Source organism: Lepus europaeus, chromosome 17 (assembly GCF_033115175.1).
Source record: "Lepus europaeus isolate LE1 chromosome 17, mLepTim1.pri, whole genome shotgun sequence".
Taxonomy (NCBI): Eukaryota; Metazoa; Chordata; class Mammalia; order Lagomorpha; family Leporidae; genus Lepus; species Lepus europaeus.
Genome location: NC_084843.1, coordinates 13204045 through 13225163, shown reverse-complemented (window position 1 = coordinate 13225163; position 21119 = coordinate 13204045). Strand labels below are relative to the sequence as shown.

Genomic DNA, 21119 nt, shown 5'->3' with positions numbered 1-21119 from the left:
GTGGCAATCAGAAACTACCTTCAAAGACCATGTGTTGAATTTGGTTTCTTCACTTTATGGATAAGAGAACTAGGAGCCACCAGGTCCCACACATATTGAGGTACAGGGCTGGACCCAGGAACTGAGATCTTCAAATGCCCAACACTGTGCTTCTCTTACTTTATGCTACATTCTTAGTCCATGCTTAGTCCCAACACTAACCAATCAAACCGTCAGGTAGCAAAATGAACTATTCAGGGATTTCTGTATGGTTTGATAGGCTGAAGATGTTTGAAACAGAACCGTAAGAGAATATTTTTTTTTAAAGCTGCCTTTCTTCAATTCAGAGCCAACTGAATTTTAAGAGACTTTTAAATTAACTTGTACCAATGTAGTCTTCAGAAATCGACACTGTCCCTAAGAGTGGCTTTTATGTGACTGGAATCACTCGAGATTCCCTTGCTAAAGCTCAGAACCTCTGAGTGCCTGAGAAACGGGGCAGGCGTGAACCCCAGCAGGTGGGACGCTCGCATCCCGCATCAGCGTGCCTGGGCTCCACGCGCAGCTCCTGGTCCTGATGCCAGGCTTCCGCCAGCACAGATACTGAAGGCTCAGTTGTCTTCCTGCCACCCGCTGGAGACCTGGCTTGAATCCCTGGCTGCTGGCTTCAGGCACGGCCTGCCCCAGCTGTGGTGGGCATCGGGGGAGCGAATCAGCGATGGAAGGACATGCTGGTGCGCTTGCTCGCTCTCTGTGCTTCTTAAAAAAATTAGATTTTCTTTTTAAATTAAGTGGAGGTGGGTTTGGAAATATGAGTGGTTGGCTTGAAAATTATACAGCTCAACAAACAGAGCAGTCTTTCCCACTCCCCCAACCACAGATCTGCTGTGTTCTGAGGTGCTCAGCCCCAGCTGTCGTAGAGCGGGGTCACATTCCATCTCAGCCAAAGCACCCACCCCGAGCTGCCTCCTGATTTCCACTCTCCGACTCGCAGCTCTGCACCAAGCTGCTGGCCATGCCAGGCTCTCTGCACACCGCAGGCCTCTGTGCTTTCTCCTATCAGTCGCCCACCTGCCATGATCAGGATGGCACCGCGCATTCCGATCACCCCAACACGCAGCGTGAGCGCCAGCAAGAAGCACCTGTGAGAACTCACTGGTCTGGCAGCCGGAGCTAGTGGCTAGCTTTCTCCTTCTCACAGAATGTGCGTGGTTTCCTGTCTCTTGGATTTGGGCAGTTACCAATGGCCTCCCGTGCCCGAAAGGAACCGTCTGCATGTGTACAGGAGAACTGCCACCTGGCCAGGAACAGCAGGGGAGGGGATCGCCATGGACAGGAGCCATGCACAGGGCCCGGGCTGTGACGCCATGGTCAATCCTCTGCCTGCAGCGCCCGCATCCCACCTAGGCACTGGTTCTACTCCCAGCTGCTCCTCTTCCAGTCCAGCTCTTTTCTGTGGCCTGGGAAAGCAGTGGAAAATGGCCCAAATCCTTGGGCCCCTGCACCCATATGGGAGACCCGGAAGAAGCTCCTGGCTCCTGGCTTTGGATCAGCTCAGCTCTGGCCATTGTAGCCACTTGGGGAGTGAGCCAGTGGATGGAAGACCTTTCTCTGTCTTTCCCTCTCTGTGTGACTCTGCCTCTCAAATAAATAAATTTTTTAAAATGCCATGTATAGAAATATAACACAGTCCAAATGACAACTGCCTGTGATCTACTCATGCCACACAAGGCAGAGGAACCCAACAACAGATCCAGGGCGAGGAGGACCGGGCCATCTGCAGAACAGAAAATGCTCAAAACTGTCCGTAATCTGTAAGTTATTTCACAAGTTTCTCTCCCTAAAGCATAGTGAGTATGCTATTTAGTGCTGTCATTCAGTAAGCGTGTTCCAGTCGGGCAGGATCAGGGAACGGGGTGTCCTGCATAAGTGTCTTCCTATGTATCTCACGTTGATATCTCTTTTTTAAAATAAACTTCTTTTTTTTTAAAAAAAAAAAGTCACACTCAGTATGGTTTACTCTTACTGATGATCAAAACTCTACTCTAGGGGTAGACAATTGGTACAGCGCTTAAAGCACCAGTTAGGACCCCCAGGTCGCACGTCAGAGTACCTGGGTTTGATTTCAGCTCCTTATTCCAATTTCTTGCTAATGCAGACCTGGGGGGCAGCAGGTGACAGCTCAAGGAGCTGGGTTCCTGCCACCCATGTGGGAGACCAGATAAGGGTTTCCCAGTATTTAGCTCCAAGCTCAGGAGAGTCCTCCCTTTTGTGGTATCTGGGGCGTGAATCAGCAGGGGCTTGCTTGCTCTCCCCTACCACCCCACCTCAGTCTCTCTCATATTTAAAATTCTCAGCCTCTCAAATTTAAAACAAAAAAGTGAATTTAAAAAAAAAAAAAACAAAAACTCAACCCCTGATGTCCCCAGGGACATCTTCAGGCCCATGAATTAGCATTGTAACGTAACAAGAAAACAAAGCGACTGTTTGTCTCTCACCACACTTTCTGATCGCAGAATACGTTAGATAATAACCACAGGCCTGTTCAGTCATTTTGATCCTTTCCTTGGCCGGTGACTGCAGTGCTAATCCCACTCTCCTAAAACAAAAGCAAACTGACGAAGCCGTTCTGAGCTAAGTCTACTGTTCAGAGACATGCTGCAGCAACAGAATTCTGCGTACCACAATCACGTGGATGTCTACATGTGATGCAGAATTAGCACAGCGACAACACACACGGGAGTACCGAGTCCCGACCTCCGCCCCTATGTCTGCTGACTTACTGTGCATAACGACTGGGCTGGGGACTGCAACGAGATCTGAAAATAGAGCTCCCAGTGTCTCAGGCATTTCCCACGTGGCAGCCACTGCGGGGGAGGGCAGCCGTCACCTACTCCTCGTGGCACAAGCTCACACTTTGGAAAGCAAACGTGCGGCTGGACACGGGCTTCAAGCACGTGCTCCAAGAGGGTGTGAATTCCTTTTAGAAAATGAAATTAGTAACATAAAGAAAGGAACTCTTATTTCATGATCCAATTCGTCTGTTTGTGACTGTTTCGACTGGAGACTGGCGGGCTGTGACCCTGACGCCCGCGTGCTGGTGCGCAGGCAGGAACTTCCATTCTCATTTGGGTGTCAAGAACACCACTTTCAGGCCCCGGGGAAAGCACTCTCCTCTCCGTCTATTATATTTCTGCTCTTCATAAACACACATGATCCTCACATATGAGCAGACACTTGATCTGCAAGCTGTAATGCCAGGATTGGAGGGCGAAAACAGAAAACAATGGCTGCAGGGAAGGTGTAACCATACTCTCAGAATGAAGAGCAAAGTGTTATTTGATGCATTATAAACACACATGGCGGAGGCGCCCGTGAGCACAACCAATTACACTGTCAAAAGGAGTGAGCCTAATGGCAACTGGAAAGAAAACAGAGCAAAAACAATCATCCATTAAAAAAGTCATATTTAAAAAAATATTCTCCTTTCATTTCCCCATTAACTACACAATCAACCGAGATCTGTTCTTACCAGTATTCCTTTTAGCTCATTCACCGCACTTTCAGAGCCTTTTGAAGATTCTGCCTATAATTTCAAAAAGGAAAAAAAAAAAAGATTACAGAATGACTCAGGTCTGTGACGGTAAACTAAGACGCCTGCACGGCCATGCTGGTGAATTACACCGGTGACGTGGGAGATCAGACATGATTTTTAAATTGTATTTTCTATGTCTTCAGGTTAGGAAAGAGTATCAGCCATATTCATACTCCCAAGCAATAATGACATGGAAAATGAGAAGCTACGTTCAAAGCAAAAGGGAGTCAAGCTATCACCTTCTAAATACTGTTTGGTTACCTCTTGGTCATCAGGGAAGATAGAAAGGTCTTTGGTAAATACCAGATTTCAAAGATTTGGTTCCAAATCATTTGGAGCTTCTTAACTGTAAACTGTCCTCCACTGCACCGTGGGTCTTGTGCCAGGGAGTGAGGAAGGGGAGGGGGCCGAGCACGCAGAAGGCAAGTGCCAGGCGGAAAGCCTTCTCCGCTCCCGAGGCTCCAAGGCCAGCCCACAGGGGACCGCTGTTGGTCAATTCCACAGCAGCACTGAGTGGGGCGGGCAGGGACCAGGAAGGAGCTGGATGCCGACACGGCAGAGGGCCTCTCGGGTAGGCAGCCCTGGGCCTGCCCCCGCTGAGCAGACTTGCAGCGGGCATCCTGTCTGCACGCCCATTCTCTTCTGGCCACCACGAAGGAAATCGAGGGAAGTAGAATTCTGGGTCACAACTGCCTGCCCCGTAATAACCTGGAGGTCTCTGTGAATCCCTCAATTTAACAGGAGGAAAACTGAACTCAGAAGACAGCCCTGGGCTCTCCTGCCCTGCCTCCCTCCACCAAGGACAGAGAGAACGAGAAGGCACAGGGTTGGGGGAAGCCGGGAGGCGGGCGCTCCTGGGAGGGCTGCCGGCCCTCTGCTCTCAGCAAGAACACAAGAGGCGCCATGGCAACCGTGATCCTCCCCTCCCAAAAGATAACCAAGGGCTGAGAGCCTGGAGACAGGGAAGGGACCAGTGAGAGGCGCTCCTGCTCAGGTGCGAATCAGACTGAGGCATTCTCCCTTCACGGCTCAGGTTCGCTGTGAACATCAACGCCCTGGGCACTGGGCAGAAGCTCTAATACACTCATCTCTACCGCGATGACACCAACGACGTCACCGTCAGGCAGTCATGACAGTCATCTAAGGCACACTGCCGTGGGCAAGCCGTGACTTCTGAACAAATGCCCTGCCTAGGGCACGCTCAGCAGTGCCGGCGTGCCACCCACGCTGCCCTCTGACTGCAGCCACCTCTCAGGCTGGCCGTGCTCCTGACTGGTGACGGCGTCTCAGGAGACACGGAGGGTCCCAGGCCCGCAGAGCCCACCTGGGTTACAGGTGCACGACTTCTGCCCGGCTTAATCATTACCAGCCAAACAACCCAGGCTTCCACAGAGCCAGATTCTGACTTGACAGAGTAACGTGGGAGTGGGGGAGGGCCCGCGGGAAGCGAGAGGGCACCAGGCCACTGGGAGAGTGGACGCGCACAGGGGACACGGCTTGTGCCTGAGGAAGTTTCCCCGTTCAGCTGCATTTTTCTCTAGTGGCAATCTGGTTTTGTTGAAAGTCATCAAAATGTATTCTTTCTGACAGTGGCACTCAGACCCTCGTCCTAAAGTGTTTTCTCTCCCATGTTTTTCCATTTGACCCTGCTAACAGCTCTGTGAGTCAGACGGGGCAGGTGCTGTCCCTGTTTTGTAGAGAAAAAGAGAAACACAAAGAAGCCAGCGAGAGCCAGGCGCACCTCACTCACTGCTCCAACACCCTGGACAGCGCCTGCACTCTGCTCTGTCCCGTACTTCGCCGGCTCTCAGAGCTCGGGCCCAGGCGGGAGGACTCTGTGTGGCTGGCCAAAGCTCTGTCCAGCTGCAGTGGTCATGAAACTGCGAAGGAAGGAAGGAAGGAAGGGAGGGAGGGAGGAAGGGAGGAAGGAAAGAAGGGAGGAAGGGAGGAAGGAAGGAAGGGAGGGAGGGAGGAAGGGAGGAAGGGAGGGAGGAAAGACAGACAGAAAGACAGAAGGAAGGAAGGAAGGAAGGAAGGAAGGAAGGAAGGAAGGAAGGAAGGAAGGAAGGAAGGAGGTGGAGGTGGCTGTGCTGTCCACCCTCCAAGCTACGGCGCACACCAGGGCCGCTCTCACCTGGCCTGGCTGCGACGTGAACCCCATGACCCTGGGACAGACACATCTAGGAAGGTGAGGAGGGCGGCCTTCAAGGAACCAAAGCCAGTGTGGTGGGAAGAAGGAGGAACAGTCTGCTGACGTCTCATTCGAGTGAAGAAAGAAAGCAAGGCAAGGGAGGACGGACGACGGCCAGGAGGGCGGGGGAAGCATTGGTCCAGGAAGTTGCCAGAAATTCCATCACCGGGTCTGTTTAAATGTGGACGACACACAGAGGAAGGGGGCAGCGCTAAGTCAGACTCGAGAGCCCTGCTGCGCCCACTGGGGTCTCGCTTGGAGACACTCGATGCTCCACAGATACAGAAGTTTCTCCTTGAAATGGCCTGAAATACACGTGCAACAGGAATGCCCAGCCTTGAAGGAAACCTCACTATTCACAAACTCTTGGTGCTGTTCTGTCCTTATTACGTGAGCTCCACCCCCTCAAACTGGAAGCTTCAGGAAGGCAGGACTCCGTTTCGTTTACTGCTTCACCTCCACGCGTCTGGGGATGCACTGGTGCACAAAACAACCAGGAACCAAAGAATGGGGACGGCGCTAAGAGCCGCGGCTGCCACGGCGCCGTCGACCTCCCCCCACAGCGATGTCAGCACCCTGCCCGCACGGGCACAGCTAACTTCCACGCCGATCTGTGTTCAGCGTGGCTCAGATCGAACCCTCCCAGAACAGGCATCCACGGAGGTGAAAGCTTTTAGGACACACACGGCTCATCCTAGGCTGTGACAATCAGTCCTGCTGTAGCTTTCGTCAAATTTCAGATTTTTGCATTTTTCAGAAAGGAAATGCTGGGGTGGGGGAGAGAGGAAGCATCCAGTCAGTGGCCTACCTGTGCCTTGGGCCTGGTCGTCTGATTAACGGGTCTGAGATGAACCCCCTTTTTGATTCTATCCATCATTTCTTCCACTGCTTGCCTCTTCAGGTCTGTGACTTCTTCAGCTGCCCAAACAGCACAAACAAAAGCCACGTCTCGTTACAAGAAAGCAGCCAGCCCCTACGGCTGGTAACTTAGAAACACTGCACCAGGCAGAACATGAGTGACTTGTGAGGTTAACAGCTACCAGCCAGCACTGTTGTAAAATATATGCATACTTTTAAATCAAAGGTAAAATCAGAAATATAAGAGTTGTAAACATTAACACCAAATATGTAGCATGGAAGTAAATCAGTATGGCCATACGTGGGTGCGCTAAAGTAGATTTTGTACACCTGACAATGTAACAATCTGAAATGCTCTTGTTCTTTAAAAGTCCAACTTTGTACCTAATCCCAAACAGTCACTCATCTTTGTCTCAAAGATGCTGCTATAACTGAAGCTACACCACATGTCAAAGAAATCAGCCCAAAGAAGGAAAAGTTACCAAAATCCCATCTGAAAAACACGGGGGGAGGGGAGTCAGAGAAGTTGTTTCCTCGCTGGAAGAAGCCCTCAGTCAAAAGTGTGCAGTGAACAGCTGAGATCTATTTTGAAGCTGCCATCTTTTGTTGAGAAATCACATGGAAAGGAAATATTTAAGACAACCTTTTTCACATCTTTTTAAAATCATCAACCGTTAAGAGAAAACACTCAGGGGCTGGAGTTGTGGCACAAGAGGGGAAGGTGCGGCTCCACTTCAGCAGCAGAGGACGGCCAAGCGCTCGGGCCCTGCCGCCCGCCCGGAGGCCTAGAAGAGGCTCCTGGCTTCGGCCTGGCTCAGCCATGACCCTTGTTGCCATCTGGGGGAGTGAAACAGCAGATGGAGGATCTCTCTCTCTTTCTCTGTAGTTCTGACTTTCTAACAAATAAATAAATTTTTAAAAAGGAGGAAGAAAACATCCGGAGTGGGCATTCGGCCCAGTGGTTGGGGATGCCGATCAAGTTCCCAGGTCACAGCAGAGTGCCTGCAGCACTCGGCTCCCGCCTCTGCCCGGCCTCCAGCTCCGTGCTGGCGCAGACCCTGGAGGCAGAAGGAAAGGCTCAAGGACTGGGTTCCTGTCGCCCAAGCGGAGACCTGCACTGAGTACCTGGCTCCTGGCTCCTGGCTTCAGCTCCAGGCAGGGAACACAGCAGGCATTTGGGGAGTGAACCAACAGATGGAGATGGGAGTGTTTGTGCCTCCCCCTCTCTCCCATGTATAGGTCTCCCTCTCCATTTCTTTCTGCCTCTCAAAGTAAACAAAAATGCACATACACACAAATTTTCAAAAAAGAAAACATACATCTAGCAATGAATGCAATTAAGCGACTGAATTTGATAAAAACATTGGCAAATATCTAACCTTTGCACCACCGTACCTACAAAAATAGCAACAACAAAACTGCTGAGATACGTATCAGTTAGATGCAAACAACTCAGGTGACCTTCAGCTTAATCAGGATGGTGAGATTTGCTTCGCTTGCAGAACAGGTTAACCAAAAGCTCTGAACCATTTGGGAACGTTTATCACCACGCACACAGCTCTGGATGGCTCTCATGTCCCGCTGGCCAACACATTCACATTTACGTGGCTCCGGCAGAACTCCCACGCGGCGTTGTGAACACACTCTGCACTGCGGGTGTACGGTACGGCAGCCACAAGGTCAGTATGTGTGGACTGACCTCTCAGTTCTGGCACTAAACGGCTGTTGAGATTTTTCCTGCCCAAGTGGAAGTGAGTAAACCCCAAAAACCAAGGCGACCACAGCCCTGTGCCCAGGCCAGTTAGCACCAGGGTCAGCCTTCGAGCTAACGAGGCCTAAGTCACAGCTTTTTTCCTTGCTGTAAGGTCCTTCTCTATAACCCTGGGAAGCCATTCTTCTTAAGTAAGTGCCTAGGGGAACAATAAGAAAGTCCAGAACTTTCCATCAATCTGACCTCTGCAGACCACAGCGCTGGGATCATTGCTGTGTTGCAGTCCTGACTTCCAATGGAGTTTGTCATAGTCAGCAGCTGCTGAAATACAAACTACAGCAGGGCTCCCTTATCCACAGGCTGAGACGCCCAGGGGACGTCTGAAACCACGCACAGCCCCAAACCCTATGTAAACTACTTCTCCTCCGACACACACACCACGCGTCGCCTTTCAGATCCAGAAGTCAAGAGTCTCTTTTGCCAGACGTGGGGAACATGGCCACCAAAGTCGGAACTCATCCACCGGTGACAGAAAGATGACAAAACTGCGGGTGGACCCACAGTGTGGTCCTGAGCAGCGTTGTCTCGGGCAGCCTCTTCTGAAGACTCAGGCAGGTCAACAGGGGTGTGACGGACTCAGAAATGACTGTGGAAGAAATTGACGCGTTCCTCTCCTCACCCACTCATTCCCTGTGCACCGCGCGCGCGCGGCCCAGAGCTTCTGCTGACCCGATTCCAAATCCTGGCAGCTAAAACCCAGCTCTGCCAAGCACCTGGTTTGGGTACGGGACTTACTCCTGGGAATTTAGAAAAGAGCTTCAGAAAAACGCTGGCTTTTTCAGGAAGTCTGCCATTCTGAGCAGGACCGGGAAGAGGTGTGTGATGATGGGAACACAGCCTACCAACAGATTAGCCCTCCGTCAGCAATGCTGAACCCAATTAAACACACCACACAAAGCCTAATGAAGGCAGACAGATGGAGACCCATGGTCTACAGCATTCAAAGCTGCTACAGCATCTAACATAGCAGGAATTCCAAGTGGTTTCCTATATCTGCTTGCCAGAATCATAGTGATAATTCCGGGAAGTGCGCTCTCTGTATTGTGCACAGATTAAAACCCAGGCTTTGATTTCTCAGCCTTTTCCAAATGTACAGGCTTAATTGGCCTGAAGGAAAATAAATCACTCTTATCAGATTCCCTACGCTAGGTTAGCGGCACAAGCTTTCTCTCTCGGCGACCCTGGTCGTGAAATAGCAAAAAGCACTCCATACAAACTTCTGAACCGCTAAGCAGTTCTAATACATCGGCAAGAGTCCCCCACGGGGAGCTCGCGGTATGTTTTGTAATTCCTTCTGCAATCACGCAGTTGGTAATTGTCTCACAAAAGCGTGTAATCAGGGGGACAACAGAAATATGTAGGGTCCTGGAGATTAAAGTAAAGGGACAGATGAAGACAACGGGTCTAATGTTATTGAACTGCCACCGAAAACAAAATCAAATGTTCTCGGAGTTAGTGCTTCACGGTCAGTCTTGGAGCAGAAAGCTCCATGTAATTAATTGGGGCTTAAATTTTAAGACCTACTTGAGAAATAAGTTAGCTCCTCCAAAACAAAACAAAACAAAACAAAACAAACAAATGAAACCCTCAGACAAAACCATCACCTTGTTACTCAATAAAACCTCTGTTATTACCCGGAAGAAACTGAAATGAATTTCTCAATGCCACGGGACTACTTTTCTCTTTCACTTTTTTTTTAAGGCATTCAAGAAAATCTCATGCTACTGCGATGCACAAAATCTCTAAAGTACCCACGTTCAGATCTGACGTGAGGTCATCAAGGTAACGAAAGCTCCTTAACTTCAACAAGACAGCAGGAAGCTGCCCAATGGGAGGCAGGCTCAGGAAGCTGGTGCACAGACGGCCTCAGGTTCAGTGGTGACGCAGTGGCAAGGTTCCTGCTGAGAGAGAGGCGCAGCCCCACCCCCACTCATCCTGCAATGAGGCTGTGGAGGCTGCGGCTCAGAGTAAACCCTCCGGGAGCTTGCAGTCTGCAGGGGCACAGGTGTGGGCAAAATTCAAACGCTGGAGCCGGGGCACTGGCGAGGAGTGAGACAGAACTGAGAGGAAGCCGCTCCTGCAACACAGGGCAATGCGGCACTCGGGCTACTGACCCGGCGTTAACTCACGGGGGAGGAAGAGACTGCAGCACACAGGTGGCCCGTCTGGAACCTGCACGGGGGCCACACAGGCAGAACAGCATCTGGCCGTGACTACGAAGGAACGCAAGAGCAATTCTGGAAGGAGGAAGGAGACGAGCAAAGGCACAGCGGCTGGGCAGAAAGGCCCATCCCAAAGCGAGACGACCACGAGATGGCAGGCCGAAGCCAAAGCCGACAGGCAGAGTGCAGGGCATGGATCCTGTGCTTGTGCAGGACGTCTGCAGACGTAGGACAACCGGATCAGGCCCGTGATCGGAGAAGCCGGCACGGCGACGACATGGAAAAGGGGGCCAGGAGGGAGTCGGCCAACCTGGGCTTGAACCAGGCAACTCCACCGGGCCTTGTAACCAGCAAGCGCTGAGCAAACCCTGGCGAGTCTAACGTGGGCTCTACAGTCTGTGGGCACACAGGACAGAGCTCCGGCCCGGCCTCTCCGGCCTCGGCTCTCCTGAGTTTGCACACGCGACTGAGGACGGCTCTGTCAACCGGCTCTGCAGCAGGCCACGGCGCCTCTGCTCAGCCCCTTCTCCCTCCGCGTCCAGCTCCCCACTGGACTGCAGGGTCCTGAGCCTCCCCTCCCCAGACAGTGCCTCAACCTCCCGTGATGTCGCCCACGCCACCATCACCACTCCCAAGAACCGCTGCACTGACTCCCGTCCACTCCCACCCCTCACAAACCCTCCCACACTGCACTCCTGCTTACAGCCTCTACTGCCCTTAGAAGAAATTCCAAACTTTGGCCAGAGTCCCGATTTCCCTCTCACCCCCACTCGTCCCCACTCACCCCCACTGTCAGCCCGACCAGCTCCCTTTCAGTACCCTAATGCGCTGAGCTCCTCCCCAACACTAAGTGCAACTACTCAGCCTGTCGGTGGACCGGTGAGGCCCAGGCCACCCCCCTCCTCATCTCAGAGCCTCTGACATCTGCTCCACAGCCCCAACGGAAGCTGAATTTAAAGACAATGCATCCACCTGGTTGGCCAGTTGTTTATTACTCCCAGCCCAGCAACACCAGACTGTAACTTTTATACTTCGTATCTCCAGCACACAACACCCAGTTGGCATCCAGCTCAGCTGCTATCAACAGCAAGAATTCCCCACCCCGCCCCAGGATGCCCCCATCTGTAGTTCCTCCCTCTCTTGTCCTTACACACCAGAGCAGCCCGGAGTACCCCTTCCCTTAATGACTGCATACTTCCCAGTGCATCCCTGGGATAAGCACCTGCTTCTCTCCTCTGGACACACAGGAGAGCCTCACGGGTACCCGACTCCCTCTTCTAACAGCTAACTTGCACACCTCCCTTTCAACAGGCTGCAGGCAGTCAGGAACTCAACCAAGACGCGCATGCAGAAACCGCACAATGTGAATCACACGGAACGAGGCTTACCTGCTTCTGGCTGCGCCGCCTTTTCTTTCTTAGCACCACTGCCACTGGGGTGGGATCGTTTCCGGATCATGGACATGAGAGATCTTTGGAAGGAAGAAAAATACAGGACATTACCGGAGGCCTTGTGATTGAGAAACTAAAACATGCAGATTCTAACTCATCGGTAACAATATGACATCTCTGTAGGCGCATGAACATATCACCAGAATTAGAGTAGTCGACTTTCTCCTTTTAATAACACTAAACTTCTCCTCATTTTTCAGCAGGTAAATATGTCTCCCCCTTCTGTGTAAAACCAAATTAAGGAATGGAGGGAGAGGACTTCTGTAGCTACTGGTACAAGACATAACACATCTATAAAGGAAAACACAAACACAAAAATCTTCGGTCTCCATGCACAACGTCCAGAAGCAGCTGTTGATGTGTGCTCGGTTTGTGGCAGAGGGGAGAGGGGAGAGGGAAGGGGAGAGGGCCAGGGAGTGCCTCAGAGAGGAGGGAGCACACTGTCAGCACACAGCGCCCTGGGAAACGCGGCCACGGACAGCCCGGAATCTGCACGGTGCAGACAGAGTGCTTTGCAATAAAAATGTACCGAGACCACTCTCTCTCCAGTCTGTGTTTTAAAATTATCTATAAAATACAGATTGATCAATCTGACCACATCACCATTTTTAAGCCTTTGTATGTGAAAGACTATGCAGAACACAAAGATAATTCACAGGACACATAAATTACACAAATCAGTGAGAGCGAGCAGAGAACCCAATATATGTTAACAAAAACCTGGAAACTGCACAGAGGAGAATGCCCAAATGTCCAATACACATACGAAGAAAGGGGCCTGACTTCTTGTAATTAGGAAAACACAAACTAAACCCATCCTGCAGTGCAAGTCTACACTTGACAAGTGGACAGACTGCAGCCTGGTGGTATCACATGAGTCGGTGGGCTGGGGGGGATTCTCGGAGGAGGGTAACGGACACTGATGGTGCCACTGTGGAAGCCCCCTGGCTTCATCTAGCGCAGCGGAAGAGGACTACGAGCCGGGACCCCCAGGAACTGGAACGCTGGGCCGGGAACGCTCGAGTAGCACTGCCGTGATGCCCCCGAACAACGGATTCACGTGGTACACTGTGCATCAGTGAACACGGAAGGACTGCAAAATAGTGTCGCGTGAACAGAGCAAGACACAACACACACAGGACAGTCCCAATCCCATCGAGTTCCCAAACAGGCCCTAGAGATGCTCCTGGCAGTAGAGGAATTTCTGGGGCTCAGAAACACAAGCAGAGCGCACTGGCACGCTGGACAAACGCAGGGACGCCGGGAGGGCCTCCGAGTGAGGACTCCCTCTGACCTTCCCCCGTTCCCTTCCCTGGAAGTGACTATGGCCAGAATTGCTCTTCCCCGAGGTAAGCCAAGCAAACTAGAGATAGCACCTGCCATTCCCGTGCAGTGCTGGCCCTAAAGGAACCCTCTGAGCCACCCCGCCTGATGGTAGTCATGAGACCTCATTCCAGAAGGGGTCCTGCCCCACGCCTGCGTGCGAAGGAACGTGCAGAGAGAGGCCAAAAAAACAGCCAGGCGTCCTCAGGCGGCCCCTCTCAGCCTGCTACCATCACATCCCACCCCTCTGTCACCAGTCTACACGCTGTCTGCTCCTCACTGAACCCTATCACACAATGCTTCCTCTGGTCCTTTGGGTCTCTAGTCTGAAGGCTCCAGTATTGGGCCAAACTCTGAGTCACCTAGACCTTGCTATAGGAGTGCTGGCTGCAACCCTTCCGAGGGGTGAAGACAGGCACCATATCCTTTCTGCCCCTCACAGGATACATGTGTAGGCAGGAAAATGTTCCTTTAAAAAAGACAAGTAAATGGGCCAGCGCTGTGGCTCACTTGGCTAATTCTCCACCTGTGGCACCGGCACCCCAGGTTCTAGTCCCAGTCGGGGTGCCGGATTCTGTCCTGGTTGCTCCTCTTCCAGGCCAGCTCTCTGCTGTGGCCCGGGAGGGCAGCAGAGGATGGCCCAAGTGCTTGGGTCCCTGCACCAACATGGGAGACCGGGAGGAAGTACCCGGCTCCTGGCTTCGGATAGGCGCAGCACCGGCTGTAGTGGCCATTAGGGGAGTGAACCAACGGAAGGAAGACCTTTCCTCTGTCTCTCTCTCACTGTCTATAACTCTCTCTCTGTCTCTCTCTCACTGTCTACCTCTACCTGGCAAAAAAAAAAAAAAAAAAAACAAGTAAATGATCATCACAAATGACAAATGGCAGGACAGTGAGTAGGGAGAAGTGGGGGTGGGTTAGGCAAGGATCCCAGAGGCCGGCATGGCTCTGCGATGTGAGCGGGCTACTGAGCACAGGGAAGCTCGCTGTACATTATTCTGAACCAGTGACTGTGTACCCTTTGACACTGTTGTTATTTCCCATGTAAAACAATGGCCCTGAAAAATGAATCAAGAATTTACCAGCTGCACGGTGGATGTCTTCCATGTAGTGAACGTCTAAGACACATAAGCCTGAGGGAGATGAGCTGGGAAGTCAGCCAGGGAAAACAAACACTCGGGGGACAGGAGCGGCATCACGCAGTCCCTGGGGAAAGGGACGCCTGGACACACAGAGCGACACCAGCTCGGACGACACAGCGACCCAGTGTGTGTTAGCGACCTATTTTAGATTTTTTTTTTTTTTTTACTTTATTTTCGTTTATTTTTAGTTTCCACTTCATTCCCTTTCTCATCATACTTTCTTAAACCTCCCAAAGAGACTGGGCCATCTCCCATGAGGCACAGTTAACAATAACCAGATCCTGAGCTACCCCATAAAGCTCCCAGGCCTTACTGGGAAACAACCAATCCCCACGCTTCTGACTTCTCCTGGTTCATGTCCCCTATGCTCACAACGACCAAGAACGGAATTAAGTCGTTTCCACAAAAGTTGGAAATTCTAATGCACACACGAGTTTAAAACGAGCACATCTTATTCCAGAAGCTACAAGGAATGAAGTAGGGTCAGCTCTCTCTGTTCGCTTTTCCCTCCCGTCACCTGCGCAGTCTGTGGGTGAGGCAGGACAGGGGTCCGTGTGGACCTGGGGGAGGTGGGTGGGGCCCCCGAGGCTGTGGCCACCGATGCTCTGAGCCCACCTCTGTTTCCGGAAGGAAATAAAAAACGAGGATGACGAGGCAGGAAGTGAGCAGACACGGTCATCAGGGCAAACCACCTAAGGGGATGAGAGAGTGGGGCAGGCACTGTGGCGTAGTAGGTTAACCATCTGCCTGCGGTGCCAACACAGGCACAAGTTCGAGTCCTGGCTGCTCCACTTCCAATCCAGCTCCCTGCTGATGGCTTGGGAAAACAGGAGAAGATGGACCAAGTGCCTGAGCCGCTGTACCCACGTACAGACCAGAAGAAGCTCCTGGCTCCGGATCAGCGCAGCTCCAGCCATTGCGGCCACTTGGATATAAACCAGCGGATGGAAGACCTCTCTCTCTCTTTGTCTAGGGTAACTCTGTCTCTCAAGAAAATAAATAAATCTTTAAAAGAATGTTCCGAGTTGAAGCACAGGCACGGTGCCCAGAGGAAAATCATCTGCAATGTTGAAAAGGAGCCAACCGTCCCGATGGGGCTCGGGCTACTGAGCAAACGAACAGGGTCAGGGTTCCAGAATGGAACCAGAGCACAGGTCCTGCTGGCCTCAGGCCTCAGACTGGAAGGACACGAGTGGCTCCCCCTAAGGGTCTCAGGACCTGTCAGCCTCTCCGATCTCAGGAGCCAGTTCCTTACAGTACACCCATGCGTAGCTCTATCTACCTGCATCCACAGCTCTGTACCTAGAGTCTGCTGGTTCCATCCTCGGGGACCCTAACAGACACACCCGCCCCCTCCCCAGGAACCACACACACCAGGGCCTGCTCTACTTTTCTTAGCACTGGGAAAAACGAGCAAAGCACACTCCTTCCTCTCCTTCCTCCCGTCCTCTTTCCTGCCTGGGGTCCGGTCAAACGGGCAGGCCAGCAGAGGTAAGGCAATAAAGCCACTGAAAAAGCTGATGGGCCCTCATCGTCCCCCCACTCACTTTGGGGTAAAACAAACGGCGTGGGAACAAAGTCGGAACACCTCCACCAGTGCACTCAAAGCCCACGGAAACGCAACACACATGCAAGTGTATTTGACAAGAAAGCATTCCTCAGCAAGAAGAAGAATTCGTGTTTTCCCTGAAAAATCATGTCCTTTACGGCTTAAAATTCTGCGTATAATAAAAACCATTCACATTTTTCATTAACAATTTTCTTTAGAGAGCCTTATTAAAGAGTTCATGCTTGAGACATTCGTGGTCCTGAGTTCCACGTTCATTTCCCACTGTAACTATAAAGAGCTCTTTGCAAAACAATTCTATTTAGGTTCTACTTCACTTTTAATTCCAGGGGCTCTCCACAGTTCTGAGACTAAAAATTACAGGCCAACAGCAAGATTCTAAATTGCTTTTTCATAGTTCTCCCTCTTCACGGACAGAAGTGACCTTTCCTATCAGCTCAAAATTCTGGACCTCAGAGAAAGATCAAAGTGACGAATTTCCAATCTGAAATGTCAAATTCAGAATATCTCCTACAGACTTAGCTACCCAGGAGAGAACGAATTTTAAATACCTGGAATTCTTTCAATTGACTGTTGGATCGATCACGTGTAAAAATTATGTTGCCTTAACGACTTCAATGGCTTAAAGTAGATTATGTCATACCTTACTCAGTAAGGAAAACTAATGAGAATCTTTTTAAAAGGCAAAGTCCCACTTTCAGAGTTGTGTGGGAGGAACACGCTATGCATTCTATTCACATGGATCAGCAAAGGTGCAAAGTGTGAATAAATGGCCTCTCTGTGTGAAAGGATTAAACAAATCACATGAGTTAATGAAAGGTTAAAAAAAAAAAAAAACACCTTGCAAAAGTTTAAATGTTGTTTGTTAAAGAATAAATCATTTCTTTAAAAGCAGCCAGCATCACTCACGACCTGAGGAGCTAAGCTGTCTCCCCAGCAAGCAGGCCGCCTTGTGCAATTCGGCCGGCACACGCAGAACCATAAAGAAGGCAAAATCTTCCTCTGGTGTGCTCTGGTGAGGCACCCAGTGCCACGCAGCCACGCTAGGCTTCCGAAAAACGCCAATCCCTGTTTGCAAACACGATTTCCTGTTTGCCAGAATTTAAACATAAATTATTTTTCTTATGGGTGGTTCTCCTTCAGCGTTTTTAAAGGTTTAAATATGAGGTTAGAGATAGAAATAATTAGCACTTTTCATTTAATTACTGATTTATAACAATTTACGTTTAAGTTTTAATTTAGTACTTTCATTTCTAAAAGAACTGAGCACACCAGAGCTTTTCAAACTCAGATTAGTGGAGAAAAAGATGCAAACATTCTAGCGAAGCTCCAAATTCCTTGGTTTTACAGGAAATCCTAATGTCATAGGTTGAAATTCACAGAGTATCTAAGATGGAAAACCCAAGTGCAGCTCCTGGAACACAGAAGGCACGCCGGCTCAGAACACACGTGCAGGCTGTGGAATTGCTTCGCCAGATGTTTGTTAAGGCCCACACTATACACAACAGTACTTCAAAAAGTACATGGAAAACTGCAATTAAAACGTTAAATTTAGAGGTGGGCCTTTTGCATAGCATTTAAGAAATGCGCAGAATGCCTGCAACCCATACTGGAGTGCTGGGGTTGGGTCCTGGCTCCACTCCCAGTTCCAGCTTCCTGCTAGTAAGCACCCTGAGCGGCAGCAGGTGATGACTCAGTTAGGTCACTGCCAACGTGTGGCAGACTTGGACTGAGTTCCCTTAGGCCTGACCTGGTTCTGGCTGTTGTGAGCATCTGCAGAGTGAACCAGTGGATGGGAGATCTCTCTCCATCTCTCCCTCTGTCTGCAACTCTGCCTCTCAAATAACTAAATAAATCTTTTAAAAGGTTTTCAAATTTATTATTTAGGAGACAAAGAGACAAAGAGACAGAGGTCGACAGAATTCCCACCTGCTGGTTCATTCCTCAAATGTGCACTATGGTCAGCTGAGGCTGGGCCAGGGCTGGGGCCAGGAGCACAACCCAGGTCTCCCAAGTGAGTGGCAGGAATCCGGCTACTTCAGCTCCAATCACAGCTGCTGCCGAGGGTCTGCCCTGGCAGGACGCTGGCGTGGGGAGCCAGAGCCAGCAGCAGAAGCCAGATATGCCAGTGTGTGGCAGGCTCCTTAACCACCAGGCCAAAGGAGTGCTTGCTCCAGGAACATTCCAAGATCCTCAGACACTACAGGAGGAGAATACACACTGACCCTCAGAACATTTTCCGAGAGAAGAAGCACCTGCTATCTTAGACTTTTTACTGCCCTGTGACCTAAGCTGATCATTTAAAAATAAACCAATACAAGATAATACCATTAGCAAAACCTTCAGGTCCTGGGCCAAGAAATAAGGTCTGAGGCAGAGTGGTCTTCCCAGCCGTGCTTACCTGATGGGATTGGGAGGCGGAGGGGGGAGTGGCGGTGGAGGAGGAGGGGGTGGAGGTACTGAATTCTCAGACTGGTTCACGCGTTTCTGGAGTTCGTCCACTGCAAGGAAAGCGGGAATAAGCAACTAAGCCTCTTTGACACATGTAACAAAATGCATAACCTCTCTCAAAATCAAGTGCTTTTTATTAAGGCAGTCTACACCCGCAGGCAGCTTGCCTGCCCACTATCCAGGACTGCAGCACTCTGAGGGTCTGTCCATTTCCTGCCCCCGCCCATGCCCACAGGCCGCACCCCCTAACAAGAACCCTCCAGTCACTCCATATGCGATGTCTGCCAACACAAGAGGCACAGTGCGCTTCCCTTTGCATTTTCCAGGTAGAGCTGGGCATAAAACACAGCGCTGAATCTCAAGTGTCTCAGGCTTCTACCTCTTCAGTTCACCATCAAGACGGCTTAGGCTACAGGCTACTAAAAAGAATGGCTATTTTAAAAAAATAAACTGTATCTAAGTTCCACTGTGGGTTACAAAGTACTGAATTTGTTTTAAAGGAAAAAAAGTCTATATGGTTCTTCTGTACATATTTCAAAACTGAGTGTAAAATTAACCAGAACGACTTGAAGTGAGCACCGTGGCTGTTATAAAGGGAACGAACCAGCCCCCTACAATTACCCAGCTTCCAGCAGAGCCCTGGACCCAGGCCCGTGCAGGAATCCGACTCACCTTCCCGCTAAGCCTTCCACAGCAAAACGAACAAGTCCTTAAGTGTCCCCGGGCGCTTCACAAGTTTTCCCATTTAATACACGTATTGTTACCCGTTTCCCGGTGAGACGTGAGACGTGACACAGAAAGTATTATTTCATGTGTGGAATTAGATACCCAAGATGAAGGTAGTATAAAAAAGGTCAATTCTTTTTCTCAAAAGTGAACAAAATCAAGTGAGTAGCTAGTGAACGTTCCCCCTGAGGTCGGGCCAGCGGCCTCTTTGTGCCTGGATCCCGCACGTGAGACTTGCGGAGGCTCTGCAACTCATTGAATGGCAGGAGTGAGGAACCGAGGGCTCGGCTCGCATCGCCGCGCCTTCCCTCACACTCAGGAATCGGTCAGGACTGGCTGGTTCCTGCAGCGGGCATGCAAGCTCCCAGGCCAGCGACCACGCACGGCAGCCCTCGCGGCGCTCCTACCAGAATGCTTTAAGTTCCTGGCCTTCTCCTCTGAGCTCTGGTACTTCAGTTCCAGCTCCTTCTTGTCTTCCTCCAGGAGCTCCAGCTGCTGCTTGAGGCTGTGGATCTCTTTGTGCAGGGTTTCGTTTTGCAGCCGCTCCTCTAAGTCTTTGACCTGTAAGTTACAAGCAAACGCTCGTGGGGTGATGGGTTTTCCTCTTCAAAGAAAAGAAAGGGGAAAAATAATTTTTTTTAACTTTGCCACAAAGATTCTGCTCTGTCCTGAATGCCACATAAATTCTGGGTACAGGTAAGACTTAAAATCACTGTCAGCAGCCGGCGCCGTGGCTCAACAGGCTAATCCTCCGCCTGCGGCGCCAGCACACTGGGTTCTAGTCCCGGTCGGGGCGCTGGATTCTGTCCCAGTTGCTCCTCTTCCAGGCCAGCTCTCTGCTGTGGCCCTGGAGTGCAGTGGAGGATGGCCCAAGTGCTTGGGCCCTGCACCCCATGGGAGACCAGGAGAAGCACCTGGCTCCTGGCTTCAGATCAGCGCGGTGTGCTGGCCACAGCGTGCCGGCCGCGGCGGCCATTGGAAGGTGAACCAACGGCAAAGGAAGACCTTTCTCTCTCTCTCTCACTGTCCACTCTACCAGCCAAAAATTTAAAAAAAAAAATTTTTTTTTAAAAATCACTGTCAGCTCTTTAATTTAAACTTACTGTAGGGGCTGGCACTATGGCGCAGTGGGTTAACACCCTGGCCTGAAGCGCTGGCATCCCATATGGGCACCGGTTCTAGTCCTGGCTGCTCCACTTCTGATCCAGCTCTCTGCTACGGCCTGGGAAAGCAGTAGAAGATGGCCCAAGTCCTTGGGCCCCTGTACCCACGTGCGAGAGCCATTTGAGGCTCCTGGCTCGGTGCAGCTCCGACTGTTGTGGCCAATGGGGGAGTGAACCATTGGATGGAAGACCTCTCTCCCTCTCTCTGTCTCTCCTCTCTCTGTGTACCTCGGATTTTCAAATAAATAAATAAATCTTTAAAATAAATGAATAAATAAATACCAGCCACTTTAACTTTTAAACATGAGTTCCCAAAAGTAAAATACCTAAAACTTCATTGAAAAAAGATTAACACTTTTGTATTCATTTTCAAGAGAAAAGTTCAGGTGGTATTTAAATCTCTGGAAGTCCCAATTTGGAAGCGAGCATCAAAACCTCCAATGAAGGAAAGGACCTCTGGTCCAACGGCACCAACTTTGGGAATCGGCTTTAGAAAGCACTCAGACAAACCTGCGAGTGCACGCACGGAGGTCTCTGTGACGGTGAAGGCTGGGGCGTGCTGCATGTGCACAGCACTACTGATCTAGCACATTACGGCATGTTCGTTAAATAAAACGCCACACAAGCATTTCAAAATCACATAGCTTGCTATACACTGCCATGAGAAGATGTTACCAATTAAAAAAATGGGTTTTAAAATGGTGCTAAGGTATTCTTTCATTTGAACAAGCAATATATAC

General features: G+C 50.6%; 1 protein-coding gene across 3 annotated transcripts in view; it reads right to left on the bottom strand.

Annotated features, from left to right (window-relative positions):
• SHTN1 (shootin 1) overlaps positions 1–21119 on the bottom strand; it is a 101298-nt gene that overhangs the window by 22190 nt on the left and 57989 nt on the right. For 2 of the 3 annotated variants that reach the window (XR_009868369.1, XM_062215312.1), the window contains exons 10-14: positions 19624–19777; positions 18441–18540; positions 11945–12027; positions 6574–6683; positions 3512–3565 (exon numbers count right to left, since the gene is read on the bottom strand). Coding sequence is in view for 2 of the 3 variants with exons in the window: in XM_062215312.1 (XP_062071296.1) it covers positions 3512–3565; positions 6574–6683; positions 11945–12027; positions 18441–18540; positions 19624–19777 (501 nt within the window). In the remaining variant the exon portion in view is untranslated. Of the gene's footprint in view, positions 1–3326; positions 3401–3511; positions 3566–6573; positions 6684–11944; positions 12028–18440; positions 18541–19623; positions 19778–21119 lie in introns of those variants that run through there. The other variant, XM_062215313.1, reaches the window with a different exon arrangement.